Raw genomic sequence first — 17,692 nt, forward strand, 5'->3', positions numbered from 1 at the left:
GAGGAGTTTTGGACTTTTGGACTTCAAATCCAAGTTTACAGTACAGCCTTTAAAACTACCAAGAATACCAATCACAACAAATCACATTTTAATAACACTAATCAACATGAACAATAATTGTACGTGTAACTGATAGGTTGCTCTCACCCAATGACCTCCACACTACACAGTGCTGTTCAGAGCATCAATTGAACAAGCAACTGATGACTTTCAGTCTGTCAAACTTACAGTGTGGAACTTTGTATCTTCTGCCAGAAAGTACAAAGTTCATATTGTGAGAACAGGATGTGAGTTGGGTCACACGAAATTCCCCAGGCTTATTGTAACACACTATCCATAAAGGGACTGAGGTCTTTGATGAGCTGTCTGACCTATGATTTTCATGGCTGCCTGCCACTTTTAGTAATGTTGTTTTTTAAAGACACCAAGAAAATGTCAATAACATTTTTGTTAAGAACTAGAACAATTTGATATACCAATAAAACAAAATAAACAGAATCTAAATTGGCTAAATTATTTATTTTGTGCACACATGCGCTTGGACCACCAGGACACCCAGATGATAGATACTCCCATGCCTGCTGAATTCATTCTGATATTCTGCAGCACATGTTTTAGAAAAGAAAATGCTGGTTATGCATTTTCACAGTCTTAACAGCAGCTACAGCAGGACTTTATGACGGTGATAGTTTTGAAATGGAACAAATTAAATGAAAGTATGTTGCTGCAGTCCAGAATCTGAGTCATGGGCATCTGCGCTGCCTGAACAGAGGAGAGCGATGACCTATATTAGAGTTTGGGTGGTGACAGCTCCTCGTGCCACTTTGAGCTCCCTGTTATAAAACTCCTGGATGGAAACGCAGCTATCTTGACTCTCTGTTAAGTAAGAATGATGGATCTGGAGTTTAAGGAGAGAGAGATTGTGTGGAGGAGGGGCTGCAGGAAATGAACACACCAGGGAGAAGGGAGTAACACTGACTTTATGTTATTTGATGAAAGAGGAGGATTTGTTGTGCTGTGTGTGTGTGAGGGTAGGTTATATACAGGAGTGGGAGGGAGGAATGTGTGTGTATAGGAGAGAGAGTGAGAGAGGTTTCTTCTCAGTTGTTCCTCCTCTCAGTCTGACACCAGCAGTCTGCTTTTCCTCCTCGTCTGAGACTCCTGCAGGTAAGAAAAGCGACCAGACACTCTGACAAGATGTGGCAGCGACTTTATGACAATCGACCGACTCTGCATCGTAATGCTGTACAAAAAAAAAGGAAAAGAAACGGTGAATGAAGGTAAAGAAAAAAGCAGCCGGCGGTGCGCTTGCAGAGACGTGCAGAGGCTGAAGAAGTTATTCACAAGTCGCCAACTCAGCAGTAGCTTTTTTTTTCTTTTGCAAACTTACCCCGGCAGCTATATCACCGCGCACGCTCTCACGCGCCGGCCTACTGCCCGACATTGAGTGCGTGTGCGCGCGTATGTGCTTTATCCGGAGTGCAGATGCATGCCAAGTTGATGCTCTGGCGTTGTAGACGTGGCTTCTTAAACCAATTCATTATAACAGCTGCATGAGTGCAGTGTGTGTTGATCAGCTGATTAGTGGTTGTTACTTGTTATGATTCACAGACACACACGCGCGCACACACACGCAGGCACGCATTGGGGTGATGTTTGTTGGTAGAGTATGATGTAAGAGATTAATTTTTGTTCCCGTTTGATGATATTAAACCAGCTATAAAATCTGACTAATTGTTATTGCCTTTGTAGTTGCAAAGCTTTCAGTAACTTTAAAACGTCTGTTGCACACTTTCTTTTCCTGCCTTAAAGCAAGCTGAACGTGTGGCCTAATCAATTTGACAGCATGTTGCATAATAAAATAAGGCCAAGGGTGTGTCAGCCTGCTGTGTGTTTGCCCGAAATCTTCAAGTGTAACTCATGTTTCTGTTTATCCCCCTTAACATTTCTGCAGTATTTTCAAATTTTGCCAAAATGCAGAAACACACTGAATGGAAGGTTACCACATAGTCTTCAGTAAGGCAGGTCATTAATGTGGTCATTAGTTTTCAAAAACCTAAGCATGTAAATGTAGAACTTATTAAAGACAGGTGGAGATTTGATTCTGAAACTGCAACAAGCAATTTAGTAAGAACTGGCTGCATCCTCTGCCACGGAGATCTGTGACAAATGTTACGGTCATGCCAAGACGTGTTACCAAAAGCCACAAAAGGATAACACATGGTGCTGGAGGAAATGTCACTTCATTTTTTGGAGACCATGATATTAATTATTAAAAATCAATCAATCAGTAAATAAATAAATATTCTTGCCAATCGGGTGAGTAGTGGATGAGATATACCAAGTTAGACCAACGTGGAGGACCTCAAGTGGTACTTTTAGGGGCAAATCCTAAACAATACCTTTAAATGCACTCATGCATCAAATAATGTTGCTACCCATGCTCGACCCTCACCTTTGCCATTTACAATGATTGGCCTGAAGCCACATGATCACATTTCCAACCCATCCTTTGAAGCAGAATTGATATAACCTTGTTGGTGTTCATTTGTGTTGATATTCAGCTATCAGGGTGAAGGATGTGAGATATGCATCCTATACGTATGTGGTTGCATGCAGTCCTACAAAAAGCAACAGTGCTGGCCTGAAGGTGAGGATGGCATACATGGGTCAAAAGCTGATTGGTTTAATAGTGAGCCCCACAGACACTGCCCCCTGGTGATAGTTAATAGCTACAATATGTGGACATGGTCTGAAAAGCTATGCATAGGCGCTACGTAGGACACACACCATGATAGTCCCTCTAGTTGGTTCGCTGATATGCATGTAGGCATTTGTACAGTATTTTTATATGGCACAAATATTGCTGAAGTTTTGACCTGTTCAGGCTGTTTTCATGAACACGCTGGAGCCCTGAACTGTTTTAGGACTTGTTAAGACAGAGGTACACACGTTCTCCTCCTGCCTGTGTTGGTCCTTTCTGGTAACTTTGGTTTTCGCTCACAGTGCAAACACATGCTTGTTACAGGTGAAATGCTAATTCTAAATGGATGTATCTGATATCCCCGTGTTGGTGTTGTTCCCATCATAATAATGTTGGTCCAGGATCAACATTGTAATTGTAATTTTTGTAATGTCATAACTTTGAGTTTTATATAAAACTCTCTTTAAGAACAAATGGTCAACATTTTAAGCATTTTCTTCATTCATTTATACAACGAACAAATATTTTATTTAGTTTGCTTTGTTGTTGGCCAAATGTAGGTTTGCTAGCGATAGTTTTTAAGTACGTTAGCTAACTTCTTGGCTGCTGCCAGTTGATCCTTGACCAGTGCTAGTGTCATAATATAAGAGCAACACCAACACAGAGATATCAGCTCATGCTTCTGAATGAGCCATAGGTGTGAGTGAGTGTCCTTGTCTCTGTGTTCAGTCCTACATTAGTGAGAACACATATGTTTCCTTCTGCACGCCACATGAGAGAAAGGACATCAGAATGACACGATTCTTCTCAATATCTAAGGTTGAGGTGCAAAAGCTGCTTCAGAAAACCCAAGAAGATGCATCTTTTCTTCATCTCGGTGCACAGCGGCTGGGCACTGCCTCCACTGACCAAAACCTATAATTTCAACAAGTGTTTCCTATCTTGGGACTGTAGAAATATTACTTCCTGTCACTAAGGGTTGGCTTTTTATAAGCTGACAGGTTGCCAGTCAGTCAAGCAGAGTGCCTGCTGAGTGCTTCCCTGTCCTGTGCACTGCGTTCCTGTGACACTGTAAAAATAAGCCACCCATTCAGGGACACTCTGGTAACTGGAGAGCAAATATACAGTAGCATGTGGGATTCTTTGAAGTCTGCAAAATATATATTTTTTGTGTGTCAACTGCAGTGAATCCACAGTTGACAGCTTTCCAAGAAAAAAATCCAAATAATCACTTGGATTTTCCACACCAGCTCAACGTTCCAACGTAAGCACTTTCAAGCTGCACCACTCATCCTCTTCTTATGGTTACTGCTTTGTGACAGAAATACAGCTTTAGTCTGGATTGTCTTTAAAAGGAACCGAAGGCCATTTCTTGTTGCATTTGCCGCAGAATATTGCCAAAATGACAGAAATACAAATTCATATGATAAATCTGAGCCTAATTTTTCAGACATGTTGGAGAACAGAGCAGAGATGCGTTGCGTGACATCTGACAGGCTGTAATAGCGAGGCAGATAATAACTGTTATATTTTACTATCAGTAGTCAGATAAAAACGTTGGGGCAGCGCTCCAGTTATTTCATTTTTCTCACAGTCATGCGCCATCTGTCATCTCAAATCCTTTTAACATTCATCCATCACTGTAAAAACCTCAGGGAATCTCTCATCTGTCTCTTCCCTGTTTATTTCATTTCCTCAGTTTTCTCCTTTCTCACACAAACATTTCCTCTCGTTCTGTTATGCTTTTCCTTTTCAGAGGCGTTGCGTTTGAGGATGAAAATGAAATAGATAAGAGCGAATGAGAGGAAAAGGTGAAAAATGCAGACCAGACAAGCACATGCAGTTTTGTTTTTATGGCCTAAGAATACAACTCTCATGGGCTTCATTTCCTGCAGCAGCAGGCCTCTAATTCTATCAAATAAAGTTTTTTATTAAGACTTTTTTCAGAGACTTAGATGCTTCTCTGAGAAAACAGAAAATTACAACACATGTAAATGGAAAAATATTAGATCAATATTCAGATTTTTATTGATTAATTGTTGATGGACTATTTTCTGTTGCTGGTCATGTTAGGGAAAACGAGCACTCAAAGCACTTTATACAACATGTGTCATTCAGAAGCAAATCAGGGTTCAGTATCAAGGATACTTTGGCATGCAGACTGGAACAGCCAGGGATCAATCAACCAACCTTTAAGTATGTAGATGGCCTGCTCTAATTCCTGAGCCACAGGCGCCAATATGTAGTTAACAACAAACTGGGCAATTGTTTCCAGTTCAATTTAATTTTTTATAGTGCCAAATCACAACAACAGCTGCCTCGAGCAAAGCAAAGATAATACAATAATAAAGACAAAAGCCAGATGACCCCCTATGAGCTAGCACTTGGTGATGGTGGGAAGGAAAATCTCCCTTTTAACAGGAAGAAACCTTGAGCAGAACCAGGCTGAGGGCAGCAGAAAACAAAATGTGCTGAGATCCATCATGAGGGGTGCTCACTGTCCACCAGTCAGTTGGTCAGTGTTACATCCCCTGCTCCTTAGGGCTCACTGTAGAACCCAATGTAGACTAATCTTGAGATTTTTATTTAATATAACATCAAAGTTTGTGTCTCTAGTTGTGTAAGGAAGCTCAAAGGAAAAGATTGTAGCATTCCCCTTTTAACCAGATGGATTTTATGGTCTTGTGTTTCTCAGTGGTTACAGTTTCGGGGTGGGAGGGTCTGGCTGACTCTGGGTTGTGCATCTTGGAAACATATGTACTCACGTTACCATAAAGCACTCTGGGTAAAGCATCAATCAAGTGTCATATTGTCTGTGCTATGGTTACTGTTACACAGGCACATAATGATGGACACATTTGGGTCTTTTTCTTCATAACCTTCAATTATGTAGTCAAGTTTCATTTGTAGTGAACAGCTTTGAAAAGATTCTCAACCAAAATATTAATTTTGTTTTATATTGTGATCAAAGTTCCAGCCTCAGAAAACTTTCTCACTCTTGTTTTTAGTCTATAGAAAGGCTTATATTTCACTTCTTGATCCTCTGGATACTATACGATAATCCTAAAATAACATAATCTGGTCTGTCAAGTTGACCTTAAGTTCTTACATTTCAAAATGCCAAACATACTTTTAAGAAGTAGTACGGTTTTTTCAAGCCTTTGTTTTTGAATACTTCTTGCTGCAACTCTAAAACCACAATGTCATGGTAAAATTGCATTGTAGTATATTACATCTTGTATAGATCACTAAATGTAGGTGCACAATGGCTAATAAGGGCTGCAAGAGAAACCTGAGAAATACTGTCAATATCATTGTCTCCTGAGAAGATGCAGTTACAGTCCAGATTTATAGACCAGATTTCCACAGGAATGTGAAAAATACGGCACACCAACAAACAACATAACTAACCAAAAAATGTTGGTTTGGGGGCTGATCGTTTTTCACTTTCAAATTCCTCTTTATCAGAGAGTAAAAACACCATTATTATTATATGAGCCATAAAGTTGCATGCATCTGTAAACATCTGCCATCACTGTGGCCTCATATGGACATACAGTTTAACATTGTCCTGGAGCATTACCATTATTTTGATTGCTTATTTCTTTTCTTTCCTTCCATCCTCAGGTTGAGACAGCCATGTTGTCGGGGTGTTTTGGGCTGCTGTTGCTCCTTCCCTTGGTTTGCTGTGTCCCCTCCCCCTCCAGGTCTCCTTCCAGACTCTGCAGACGATGCTGCGACCAGCAAGATTCTCCCGCAGCCACGGCTCAGTATCAAATGCCTGAAGTCCGAACTGTCATTAACATGACCATCCTCAAAGGTACCAGGGACTTGAAAAGCATCTGTTAAGCTCTGAAACACTGCTGATTACAGACTGCGTTCAGTTGATAATTGCAGCTTCACTTTGATGGTCAATCATGCAAATGATACCATGACTGGAGAATCGTTGCTTGTTAATTTACTAAAAAAAAATCATTCACTCTTTAAAGTGTGTACTACGAGGGCTCTATTTTAAGCTGCATTTACAAAGTCTGCGCTTTTCCTTTTCCAGGTGTGTGTGTGTGTGTGTGTGTGTGTGTGTGTGTGTGTGTGTGTGTGTGTGTGTGTGTGTGTGTGTGTGTGTGTGTGTGTGTGTGTACTCCTTAATCAGGAGAGTAATCACATATCTATAATAATGGAATAGAGCTACTAAGTGTAGCCATGCAGTGATGGCTAAGTGGAACTGAGAGTAAAATGAGAGATTGTCAGTGAAAAGGAAATTAGATACTCGCGCAACAGAAGGAATCTGGAACCACTTCAAAAATCAGCCGCTTTTTAACATTTTGTAAAGCAGCAGGCAGCCAAATACTAGTGACAATGGTGGCTTTTCACAGTATCTGTGGTAGGAAATGTATATCAGCATCAAAATATGAATGTATGCAAGGATTTCATTAAGGTGGAATGACATTTTGTTATAATAAATGCATCAGTCAACAAGCCAAAGCTCAAAGGCCAAACGAGGGAAGTTTGCAGTTTGTTAAAAAGCACGTCACAATAATATATACAGCTATAAACTGTATAGTAAAGTCTCCTGTCTTCTGCCACATAGAGGCCTCTCTGATAGATAGTCAGGAATCCAGGCAACATACTGGCCATCACAGACTTCTTGGATATTCTGTTCGGTAACTGGGCAAATAATATTACTTTTAATACAGTTGCAAATATTTAATAAAAGCACCAACGCCACAAACATCAAAGAGGTCCAGTTCACTGATTTAAACAGACCGAGGGGTATTGTTGCCAACGTGCCAGCTGGATGGGTGGGTAGCATGAACACCCGACTTCGTATCTACTGAGGACCAGCACTGGTGGCTGCTAGTATTTTTTATGTATCTTCCTCTAAACATGTTTGTTTCTGCAGTAAAGACATTTTAACTTGGAGTCTACATAAACAGACTGTTCCCTGTCTGTTACCTCTGACTTACATGGTACTGTGTTACTGGAGGTTACTAAGAGTCTTCATGGGGTTCAGAGTTTGAACCAATGGCAGGTTGACCATACATCCAATTCTGGACTGCATCTAACCTGAACCTGATATTCGTGCAATGAGTTTTAAGAGAATGGGCAACTTCATTTGAAACGGGCTGCAGGATACTCAGACTTGGTCTAAACTAAACTCAAAGATAATTACACTACAAAATGACCCATTTAGAGAGAGAAAAACAATGCTTGCCACAGTATAATTCACCAGGCTCTAGACTGCATTGCCAAATAAGCAGGCAGTTACTTTGGTGTCCCAGATTTTCAGTGGTCCAAAAAGTCCTAGGTTGTCTTGTTGCACTAGCTTCTACTAATACTTACCAATTACAGGGCAATATTAAAATAAATGTGAGAAACCTTAAAGCTTACCTGATCTTAAAGCTCTTTGTCACAACCCACTTTCAACATCACAAATATTTCCGAGCAAATTGTTCCTACATTGTGTATTTTCTTTAAAAAACCAAAACCGTGGTTACTTCAATAACCACAAATTAACACCAGTAAACGTGGGCTCGGTTACACAGCTATAGACACACATCAAGCAGAACGTGGGGGAAAAGGACCAACAAAACATGTCCTACTAACCTCAGGCCCACTTTAAATTAAAAAGAAGCAGATTAAATAAAACTTGGAAGTGGTCCAGTTTGACTCCTTAATCTGCCGTCCTATAAACACTGTGGATCCTGTGCTTACTACACCTGATTACACAGTCAAATCCATGACAGCTTGTTTGAGTTACTGTTACTGCAGGCAGTGAGGAAGGCCAACAGTGAAGACTTTGAGTGTCAGTGTTTGTGCATCTGTGTGGCTTTATCTGTGCGTGCACATACTAGTGTATATATATATATATATATATATATATATATATATATATATATATATATATATATATACACACACACAATGAAGGTAAGAGAAAGAGGGGGAAGTGTTGTGAGAGAATCAGTGGGGTTAAAAAGTGGGAATCAGTGGGATTTCCCAATGCAAGAGATCGAGTTGGAGAGGGATTTGCAAGAACATGTGTGTTTAATATGATAAGTCAGTCAGCCAACTCAGCCAGAGCGATCCAGATGATGTGTCATCACTCTGTTGTTTTATCTGTTGGTTCTTTGATTACCGGACGTGCCAAGTCTGTTCTGACCCACGATCAGCCCGTAAACCAGTCCAACCATTGAACCACAAAAATGTCTCTGCTGGTCTATCATTAAGCTTCTCACATGCAAACACAGTTCAAGTGTTTTTGTGCCATGTCACAACTTTCCTCATCGAAGTCCAACTGTAATTTCATGGACTCAGTGGGAAGTCAAAATGTGAAGCAACTTTGCGTTGCACAGCAAGCAAACTGAACTAAGTGCATGATCAAAAATGCAGCAGTATGTGCTGTTGGTTTTACTCAAACAGTGTAACCATAGTCAGTAAGTCAATCTCAGTTTGCCAAATTTCTCAAAAGAAACACGAACCTTCAGTCACGGGCAAATCAGAATTTACACCCACACATTTTCCTTTAGTAGCATTACATTGAAAAGTTAATTTGGTGTCTTGATCCATCCTCAAAATCCCAGAAACCTGATTCTGTTCATCTGGACATTGTGTTTTTATTGGTAGAAACAAGTAGGGGGCCTAATGGTGCATTTTGAAACATCTTACAACTGCAGCATTTAACCAGCTCTCTGTGAATGGTACTCATGGCCATTCATCAAAGGTCATGACAATTTGTATATTAATGATCATAATACTGAACTCACGGCCTATAATGTACTTTTTATAAGGTTGGGGAAACCTGCAGTCAACTGACACTGAAGAAATCACCTGGATGACTGACTGAAAATGCAACATTCAGGTGATTTCTTCAGTGTCAGTTGACTGCACTCGGGGAAAAAGTTCTGTTGTTCACCTTTAGGGCTGTGCATGGTGAATCGCCCACCTATATTAGCAAACGTTTGTATCCATATGTCACCAGCAGGACTCACAGGTCTTCTGATCAGGGCTTGTCACTCATCCTAACATATTAGCCATCATAATAATTACTTTGTGCCTCTGACGGCTTCTTCAAGGTCAAATAAGACCAAACTTTCATAAAATGTCTTTTATCTCTAAAAGTATGCTTAAAAATCTGTTGCCTTAGTTTGTATTTGCAACATTTAGGTATTGTTTAAATACACGTTATAGTTTCCATCCAATTATCAGGTCACATTTGACCTCTGACCTTTCATGTCTGCCTTTCTGTCAAGTTGATTCCAAAATGCATGACTTTGGAGTTAAGTCTTGGTGTCGTGCAATGTTGCTTAATTTTAGTAATAGGATCTTATGTTTGTTTCTATGAAACCCTGCAGTTTAACGTTTGCTGCTTTCAGTGTCAGTGTACTTTCAGTTCCCAAATTAACATGTTTATCTAAAATTTATCTTTTAAGTTGCTCAACTTGTGGGTCTTGATCCACTTTCGGACTCTAGATTCATCCCAAGTAAATCAAAAGCAAATAAAAAGAAGTGTTGCTTGATGTACTTGATACATGGAACAGCAGTGTCCACATTCCAGCTGCATAGTTGTAAAGAAAAGCAACAATACCATTGGCTAATTGGTGCTTTTTTAAGTGCATGTGACTCTCTTTGATAACAAGTTTATTGTTGCAGTCATTCCTGAATCTGTGCAGCAATTCTCATCTCTTCAACTTTCCACTTGTAACTGCTGTTACAATCTCCGCCCATACCGCCATGTATACTACTTTTGAGGCCTCGGGCCTGGGAAAGGAGCAACGTCTGTGATCTTTTTCCAGACATTCAGTGACTCATAACCATCTGATCGTAATATCCTAAACCTACAGTGTCATAGACCTATATTTGCCTACAAGAAGAGCAACAGCAAGTCTTAGTGATATTTAAAATACTATTCTATGTTGTATATAGTGTATGTATTAAAATGAGCACATGAAAGTTAGTAATTAAATTAAAACCCATGACGTAAACGTGTATATTTCACACTTAGAACCATTTCCTTGTTTGCCATTATATTTTTTTATATTTTTATTTTTTGTTAAAAATAGGTTAAAAAACATGTAAAGGTTTCCAAACCAAAGAAACAATGGGTTTTTTCTCATCTAAGTATTTTGCAACATGTAACAGTAACTGTGTATTATTGCCGGATAAGTCACTCACTGTAGGTCATTGTGACCAGATGTGCTGCTAAGCTACTGTTTGTGGAAACTGCTGTAACTCTGCTCGGGACTTTTTTGCTTGGACGCTGGTCACAGCTGGAGACGTCACTGTGGCTCTGTGGAGAGGATGAGCAGTGCTTACCTCTACAGGAAGTGTTGGTCATGGTTAAAGAGGGAAGCACTGTGGCTTCTTCCTGTGGGGTTTAGCGATCCCAGAGGTGTTTAACTCATAACTGAAGTTTTAGTTGCCTAAAATAATGCAGAGCAAGCTCAGCAAGACTTCGCAAGAAAGTCATATTTACAGGTTTCTTTTTATCACCCTATAACCTCAGAGCCTCTCAAAACTGACGAAACTATCATACACCAGTTTTTTTTCTAAAAGCTATAGTGTAATCTCTTTGTACAGGCACTACAGTATTTAGGAGAAAACCCAACCAATAATATGATCCCCAGTATCTTCCAAACAGTTAACACCACTAGCCTGAACTCTTGATCATGAACTCTTGGCATGTGGTCCTAAACTTTTGATAAACAGCCTGTTTCCGTTTAAACGTTGTTTCTAATAAATTGCATGCTCAAAATATGTTTTGTCTCACTCCCATTTCTTCTTGTTGCATGTTGAAGCTCTGCTTGGAACCTTGTCAAGATCCAACAATGCAAAATATGATTTTCTGCCATTTTTTAAGTGGTCTTAAATTTTTGATTGGGACAGTACAAGGCAGGATGGAGCCATAGTTTCATGTTGTTTACGCCAAGTTCTGACCATCTGAAAGTTGCATCAGAAATTGAGATTGAGATTCATCAGACCAGGCAACATTTTTTCAATCTTCTATTGACCGATTTTGGTGAGCCTGTGTCAAAAATTGTAGCCAAAAGCCCACACTGTGCTCCTTTGCTGCTGTAGCCATTCTGCTGCAAGGGAATGCACAACATGTCTGTTGTGCATTCAGAGAAGCATCTCTGCATTCCTTGGTTGTGATTAATGTTTTTTTGAGTTACTGTTGCCTTCTTATCAGCTCAAAGCTGTGTGGCCATTTCCCGCTGACCTCTGACATTAACAAGTCAGTTTCACCCAGAGAACTGCTGTTCACTGGATATTTTCTCTGTTTTGGACCATTCTCTGTAAACCCTACAGATGGTTGTTTTGGAAAATCCCAGAAGATCATCAGTTTCTGCAATAATCAGCCCATCTAGAACTAATGCCAGTTTTAGAGTCACGTAAATCATCTTTCTTCTCCATTCTGATTCTCAGTTTTAAACTCAGCAGGTTGTCTCGACCACGTCTACATTCCTAAATGCACTAGGCTTCCTCCATGTGACAGGCTGATTAGATATTTGCATTAACGAGCAGTTGAATAGGTGTAATGAAGCGGCCAGTCAGTATGTATGGCAGAAAATAGGGAGCACAAGTGCTTGCCTTTAGGCTTGTCAAGCCATCTTCGAATTGGCCTAGAATATTGCTGTAATAAAGTTTCACGTAGATCCTTGATGATAGATAGATTTGAGCCAACTCTGCTGTCAGCTGAAAGTGAAAATGGTCACCCACTTTTCATCCCATAATTTCAGTAAGCTGCACTGCTCCTAAATTAGCTTCTGTTTATGTATGCCTGAGCCTTTTCTTGGCTCACATCTTTTTACAGCTGTTCCACAGCGATATGGTGATGGCATGTAGGAAGGCTTACCGAATAAGCAGTGTCACTTGACATGCAAATGTACAATCAGCTCAAAAGTATTCTCTTGTGTTTCGGGAATAATAGCACCACTCAAAATGTTCGCTTAAATAGAGACATTTCAGTCAGTAGTCACAAAATTGCATTAATCATTTTTAGAGCTTGTTGTCACATCGCATTTAAATTTAAAATCAAGAGGACGTTTTGGTGGCGTGTGGTGGCAGCTTAGCAGAATCCAGGGAAGACAGATATAAACAAGAAAAGAGCAAATAAAAACTAGGAAAATAATATCCAAGTAATTTTTTTAAAAACATATTTTAAGCTGAACATGCACCAATCAGGTAAAGTGATGAAGTGAATAAAACTGATTATCTTTTCACCTGCTAGTGGCTGGGATATATTAGGGAGCAAGAAAACATTGTGTTCTCACAGTTCATGTGCTTGATAGAAGGGCCATACTGCGATGACTTGGTCAGAGCATCTTCAAAATTGCAGCTCTTGTGTGGTGTTCCTGGTCTGCAGTGGTCAGTCTATCAATCTATCAAAAGTGTTCTAGTAGTGAACCAGCGACACGGTCGTGGGCAGCCAAGGCTCACTGATGCACGTGGGGAGCGAAGGCTGGTCCTTTTGGTCCAATCCAACCGATGAGCTACTGTAGCTTAAAAATGTAATGCTGTTTTTGATAGAAAGATGTCAGTGCATCGCAGGCTGTTATGTAGAAGACTGTACAGCCACCAATCAGGGTGACCATGCTGACTCCTGGAAACAATGGGTATGTGAGTAACAGAACTGGATACCAGAGCAATGGAAGAAGATGACCTGGTCTCATGAATCACGTTTTCTTTTAAATCAAGCAGATGGCAGTGTGAGAGTGATGCACTATGGGAAGAAGACAAGCTGGCAGAGGCAGTGTGATGGGCAATGTTCTGCTGAGAAACCTTGTACCACCTACCTAAGCACTGCTACAGACCATGTACACCCTTTCATGGAAATGGTGTTCCCTGATGACTGGAGGCTCATCCAGCAGGATAATGCTCCCTGCCACAAAGCAAAAGTTCTTCATGAATGGTTTGAGGAGCACAACAACGAGTTTGGGGTGTTGGCTTGAACTCCAAATTCCCCAGATCTCAATTTAATTGAGCGACTGTGTGATGTGCTGGACAAACAAGGCCAATCCACGGAGGTCGCACCTAGCAACTTCCAGGACATAAAGTGTCTGCTGCTAACATTTTGGCGCAAGATACCACAGCACACCTTCAGGAGTCTAGTGGAGTCCGTGCCTTGATGGGTCAGGGAAGATTTAGCAGCAAAAGGGGGGCCAACACAATATTAGACAGGTGGTGTTGTTATGTTATGACTGATTGGTGCATTTAATTCATACACCAATCAGTTTGTATGGCCAAAAGGGAGGCAATTTGAAGGAAGCAAGGCTAGATGACCATTTTGATACCTTTGGATTGCACCAACCCCTACTTGTTCTTTTAAGGGAGATTTTATGAAACAGTGCGTCATCACGAAAGCTCCAAGTCAGTTTTAGAAGAATGATGCTCATTCCTCCAGTAGAGCTCATGTGCTGTCTCAGGGTGTCAGCAGTAGTAGTTCACCTTCAGATGCCTAGAACAGCAGCAGAAAAAGGAGAAATAAATGTGTTTAACTGAAATGATTACAGTTCCTTCTGGTCTTTGGCTGTGATTACTTCAAATTTAATGAGGCAGTAGATTCTGGAAACAAACTGCTTTTTACAGACATGCTGTCCTCACAAGGTCTACCCGAACATTTCGTCTTAAAGTCCACGAGGAGGTCAAGTTTAAAATAAGCACTACTTTGAATGAAAGAGTTCCTTTAGATTTATAAGCAGGATTTGAAATGTCAGATATAAAAGGTTTACTGGAATTTGTTGCTGCTTCTAGATTTGTAGCCACTATGAAAAAGTTCAGGCAGGTACTGTGCGCACAATAAAACGGAGACCTGAAAATGGAAGAGTTGAGAGAAAATCTTTGAATCCAACTAAATGCTGCACTTTGCTAAATGGCAAGATCACTTTGAGTTCTTGGAAGAAAGAAACATCTGGTGCAGCCAGCTGGGAATAAATTAATGTGGTCTTGACATGCCTTTGCTATTAATGGGTACAGTGAGCAGTAGTATATCTCACTTTGCAAAAGCTAACCTCTTCTTTATTAAAATGTCTGTTAAGAGCTTTACTTTTAACCCTGTTAAGCCAAGTGTATCACATTTGATACATGTGTTGAGCCTGTGAGTTTTTGAGACTTCTACTCATATAAAATCATTTATGAAATTTAAAAATGAAAGATTTCATCAGAAGGTTTACTAAACACTATATTTTCAAGAATATAGAATTTTCTGGCAATAATTTCATGGTTCAGGCTTTAAAGGGTTAAAATATTCAAACATGCAAGTCACGCGTGTGGGTTTTCTGTCTTCCTCCCTGTTCATGTTTCATTTTGTCCCTTTAGGTGATAAAGGAGACAAAGGAGACAAAGGTACACCCGGAAAACCAGGTCTGGAGGGCGCTCCTGGCTACCGAGGCCCCATGGGCCCTAAAGGCAGCAAAGGCCAAGCAGGTGCACCCGGAGACGCCTGCAAGATCCCTCACTCTTCTTTCTCTGTGGGACGCCGCAAATCCCTGCACAGCCTGGACTACTACCAGGCGCTGGTGTTTGACACTGTGTTTGTCAACCTCTACGAGCACTTTAACATGTTCAAAGGCAAGTTCTACTGCTACGTGCCCGGGATCTACTTCTTCAACGTCAATATCCACACGTGGAACTTTAAGGAGACATACCTCCACCTGATGCACAACGACAAGGAGCAGGTGATCCTGTACGCTCAGCCCAGCGAGCGGTCCATCATGCAGAGTCAGAGCGTCATGCTGGATCTGGCTCTGAATGACGAGGTCTGGGTGCGGCTCTACAAAAGGGAGCGGGACAACGCCATTTACAGCGACGACGTGGATGTTTACATCACCTTCAACGGATACCTGGTGGCTCCCAGCATCCAGTGAGGAGAAGGCAGGATGGAGAGGCTGTGTGGGTCCAATTACTAAGTCTTTTTCCCAGGGATATTACTTTGTGCCAAGAAACAGGTACTTATTAGCGCACAAAACAATTTAGGTGCTTAAATATTCCTTTCAACCCAGAGAGGAAAATGCTGTTTTGTTAAATAAAGACTGCCCAAAATGCTTAAATCTAAACCTTAAAAAGAAAAAGGAAATAGGAGGCACAACTGGTACAGCATAGGGGAAAAAAGTTTAAATAATTACTTTGTACTAGAAATACTTTATCGTACAAAGATCTTACTTTTTGTGCCATTTCCCATGATCACCTGCTTTCAGGTACTTTTTAATCAGACGTCACACCAATTTTTCAGGAGTTTAAAATCTGTGCAATCAGTTTTATGTGACATTTATGGTGCGATGCCTCTTAGCAACATAGAATCTGTCAGAGTGAAATGTATTGTGGCAGTCGGCTATTCATTAAACAAATGTCCTCTTTCACAGAAGCAATTTAAAATGTCAGTTCATCCAAATTACAAAAATGTCCCACAGCCGCCACCATTCCACCATCTGTATGGAGCCATGCAGAAATGGAAATGCTGAATCTAAAAGATCCACTGTCCTAATATAAAATGATTGCATACACATTATGCAACTCCACGAAACACCAGCTAACAGACAACAGGGTCGATTTTAAGCATTGCATATCCTCAGGTGCTTTACAGGAAATTATTACGTTATGGAGGGACTTAAACACATTTGACTTCCAGGCTTTACACATTATACTGTAATTTACTCAAAGTATAATTTACTCACTGCAAGTAACCGAATACTTAAAATTACTTTACAGGTTTCTTGCAAAAGCCTGACTTGTTACCCTCTTATGTACCTGCCGGTAAATATAATTACATTGTAATTTCATATAAAATACATTGAATTACACCCTTAGTTGTGAGTTTTATTACAAAAATGCTACCAAATATTTGCAGAATTCTTGTGGAACAAATTCTACAGGGATGCACCCAAACACAAGACATCAGGTAAAAGTCCAAACATCCCAATCTTTAATGCAAAACACTGTCAGAGATCACACTGTCAGAATCAGACAGCACAGCAAACGATCCAAATGAGGTGCAGGGAAAAGGCAAAGCTCATGGAGCAGTTCAGAGGTCATGCATGAGAATGCAAAATACGAACATCGGGGACAAGGCACAGGAAGATGAGCAATAATAAAACAAATACAAAAGAAATCAGAGTGGGTCGTTCAATCTCAAAAGAAGAAGAAAAATAATACAGATAAATATTTGCATACATCATAATTTGTTTGTCAAAACAAAACAAGCAGTTGTAATTATATTTACCTACAAATACTTAACGGCAGTGAGATCGTTGAGGTCGAGTCATTCTCATTCTCACTCCTTCACATTTCTTCTTTGCTAGTGAGCTCCAGCCCGTTTTTTTTTTCAAGTGGATCACAATGGCTGTGAGCATCTGCTCTCATACATAACGAAAATCATAATCCAACTCGAGTGCTTATATTTGCAGTGACGTGGCAGGAAAATATTGCACAACTGGATTTACATTATTGTCTTTTTGTAATTTTGGTGAGCTGACCACTTTCCCAGCATATGAAAATACATACGGTGCTTTTATCAAATTCAGGAATGTATTTGACAGTTATTGTTTATTGTTTTAGGGACTTGAGGCTGCAGAGCAGTTTATGTAAATGTCTGTAAATGAGCTTTCTATAATAGCTTTAATATGTTTTACCACTTAAGCTGTTGGGTCTGGACTGTGTATGTCTACGTGTGTTTGTTTATATAACATATAAAAACAGTATTCCCTTCACAAACCAAGTCTCTCCTCATTTGTATTAGTGAGCAACAAAAGGGCTTGTAGTTTTATATCAAATGAAGAGCTCTATACTGTGTCAAGATTCAAAAGAGCTTTTTTGTGTGTTAACAATTCTGGAAGATTTTCCTCACCTGTCTAATTCTCTTCATGTTGCACCCTCCAGATTAGTGCTTGGCCACTCAACCTTATGAGGGGAATGACACTTGTGATCAAGTCTGAAAACTGGCCAGATTTCTAAAATAAACAAACAAACTAGCAAACAAAAACCCATCTCAAACTC

The 17,692-nt window shown here is 40.1% G+C and overlaps 1 protein-coding gene across 2 annotated transcripts; it reads left to right on the forward strand.

Annotated features, from left to right (window-relative positions):
* Nucleotides 1–944: 944 nt before the first annotated feature.
* Nucleotides 945–17,410, forward strand: c1qtnf6b (C1q and TNF related 6b). 2 transcript variants are annotated; one of them, XM_026171823.2, is made up of 3 exons: nt 945–1,167; nt 6,332–6,524; nt 15,020–17,410. In XM_026171823.2, the coding sequence occupies exons 2-3, from the start codon at nt 6,344–6,346 to the stop codon at nt 15,565–15,567; spliced, it is 729 nt and encodes a 242-aa protein (XP_026027608.1). In that variant the 5' UTR covers nt 945–1,167; nt 6,332–6,343; the 3' UTR covers nt 15,568–17,410. The 2 variants fall into 2 exon arrangements, with proteins under 2 accessions (XP_026027608.1, XP_080159313.1); XM_080303187.1 differs by lacking the exon at nt 945–1,167 and adding an exon at nt 3,895–3,968.
* The last annotated feature ends 282 nt before the right edge of the window (nt 17,411–17,692 follow it).

The sequence above is a fragment of the Astatotilapia calliptera genome, chromosome 6 (assembly GCF_964374335.1).
Source record: "Astatotilapia calliptera chromosome 6, fAstCal68.1, whole genome shotgun sequence".
Classification (NCBI taxonomy): domain Eukaryota; kingdom Metazoa; phylum Chordata; class Actinopteri; order Cichliformes; family Cichlidae; genus Astatotilapia; species Astatotilapia calliptera.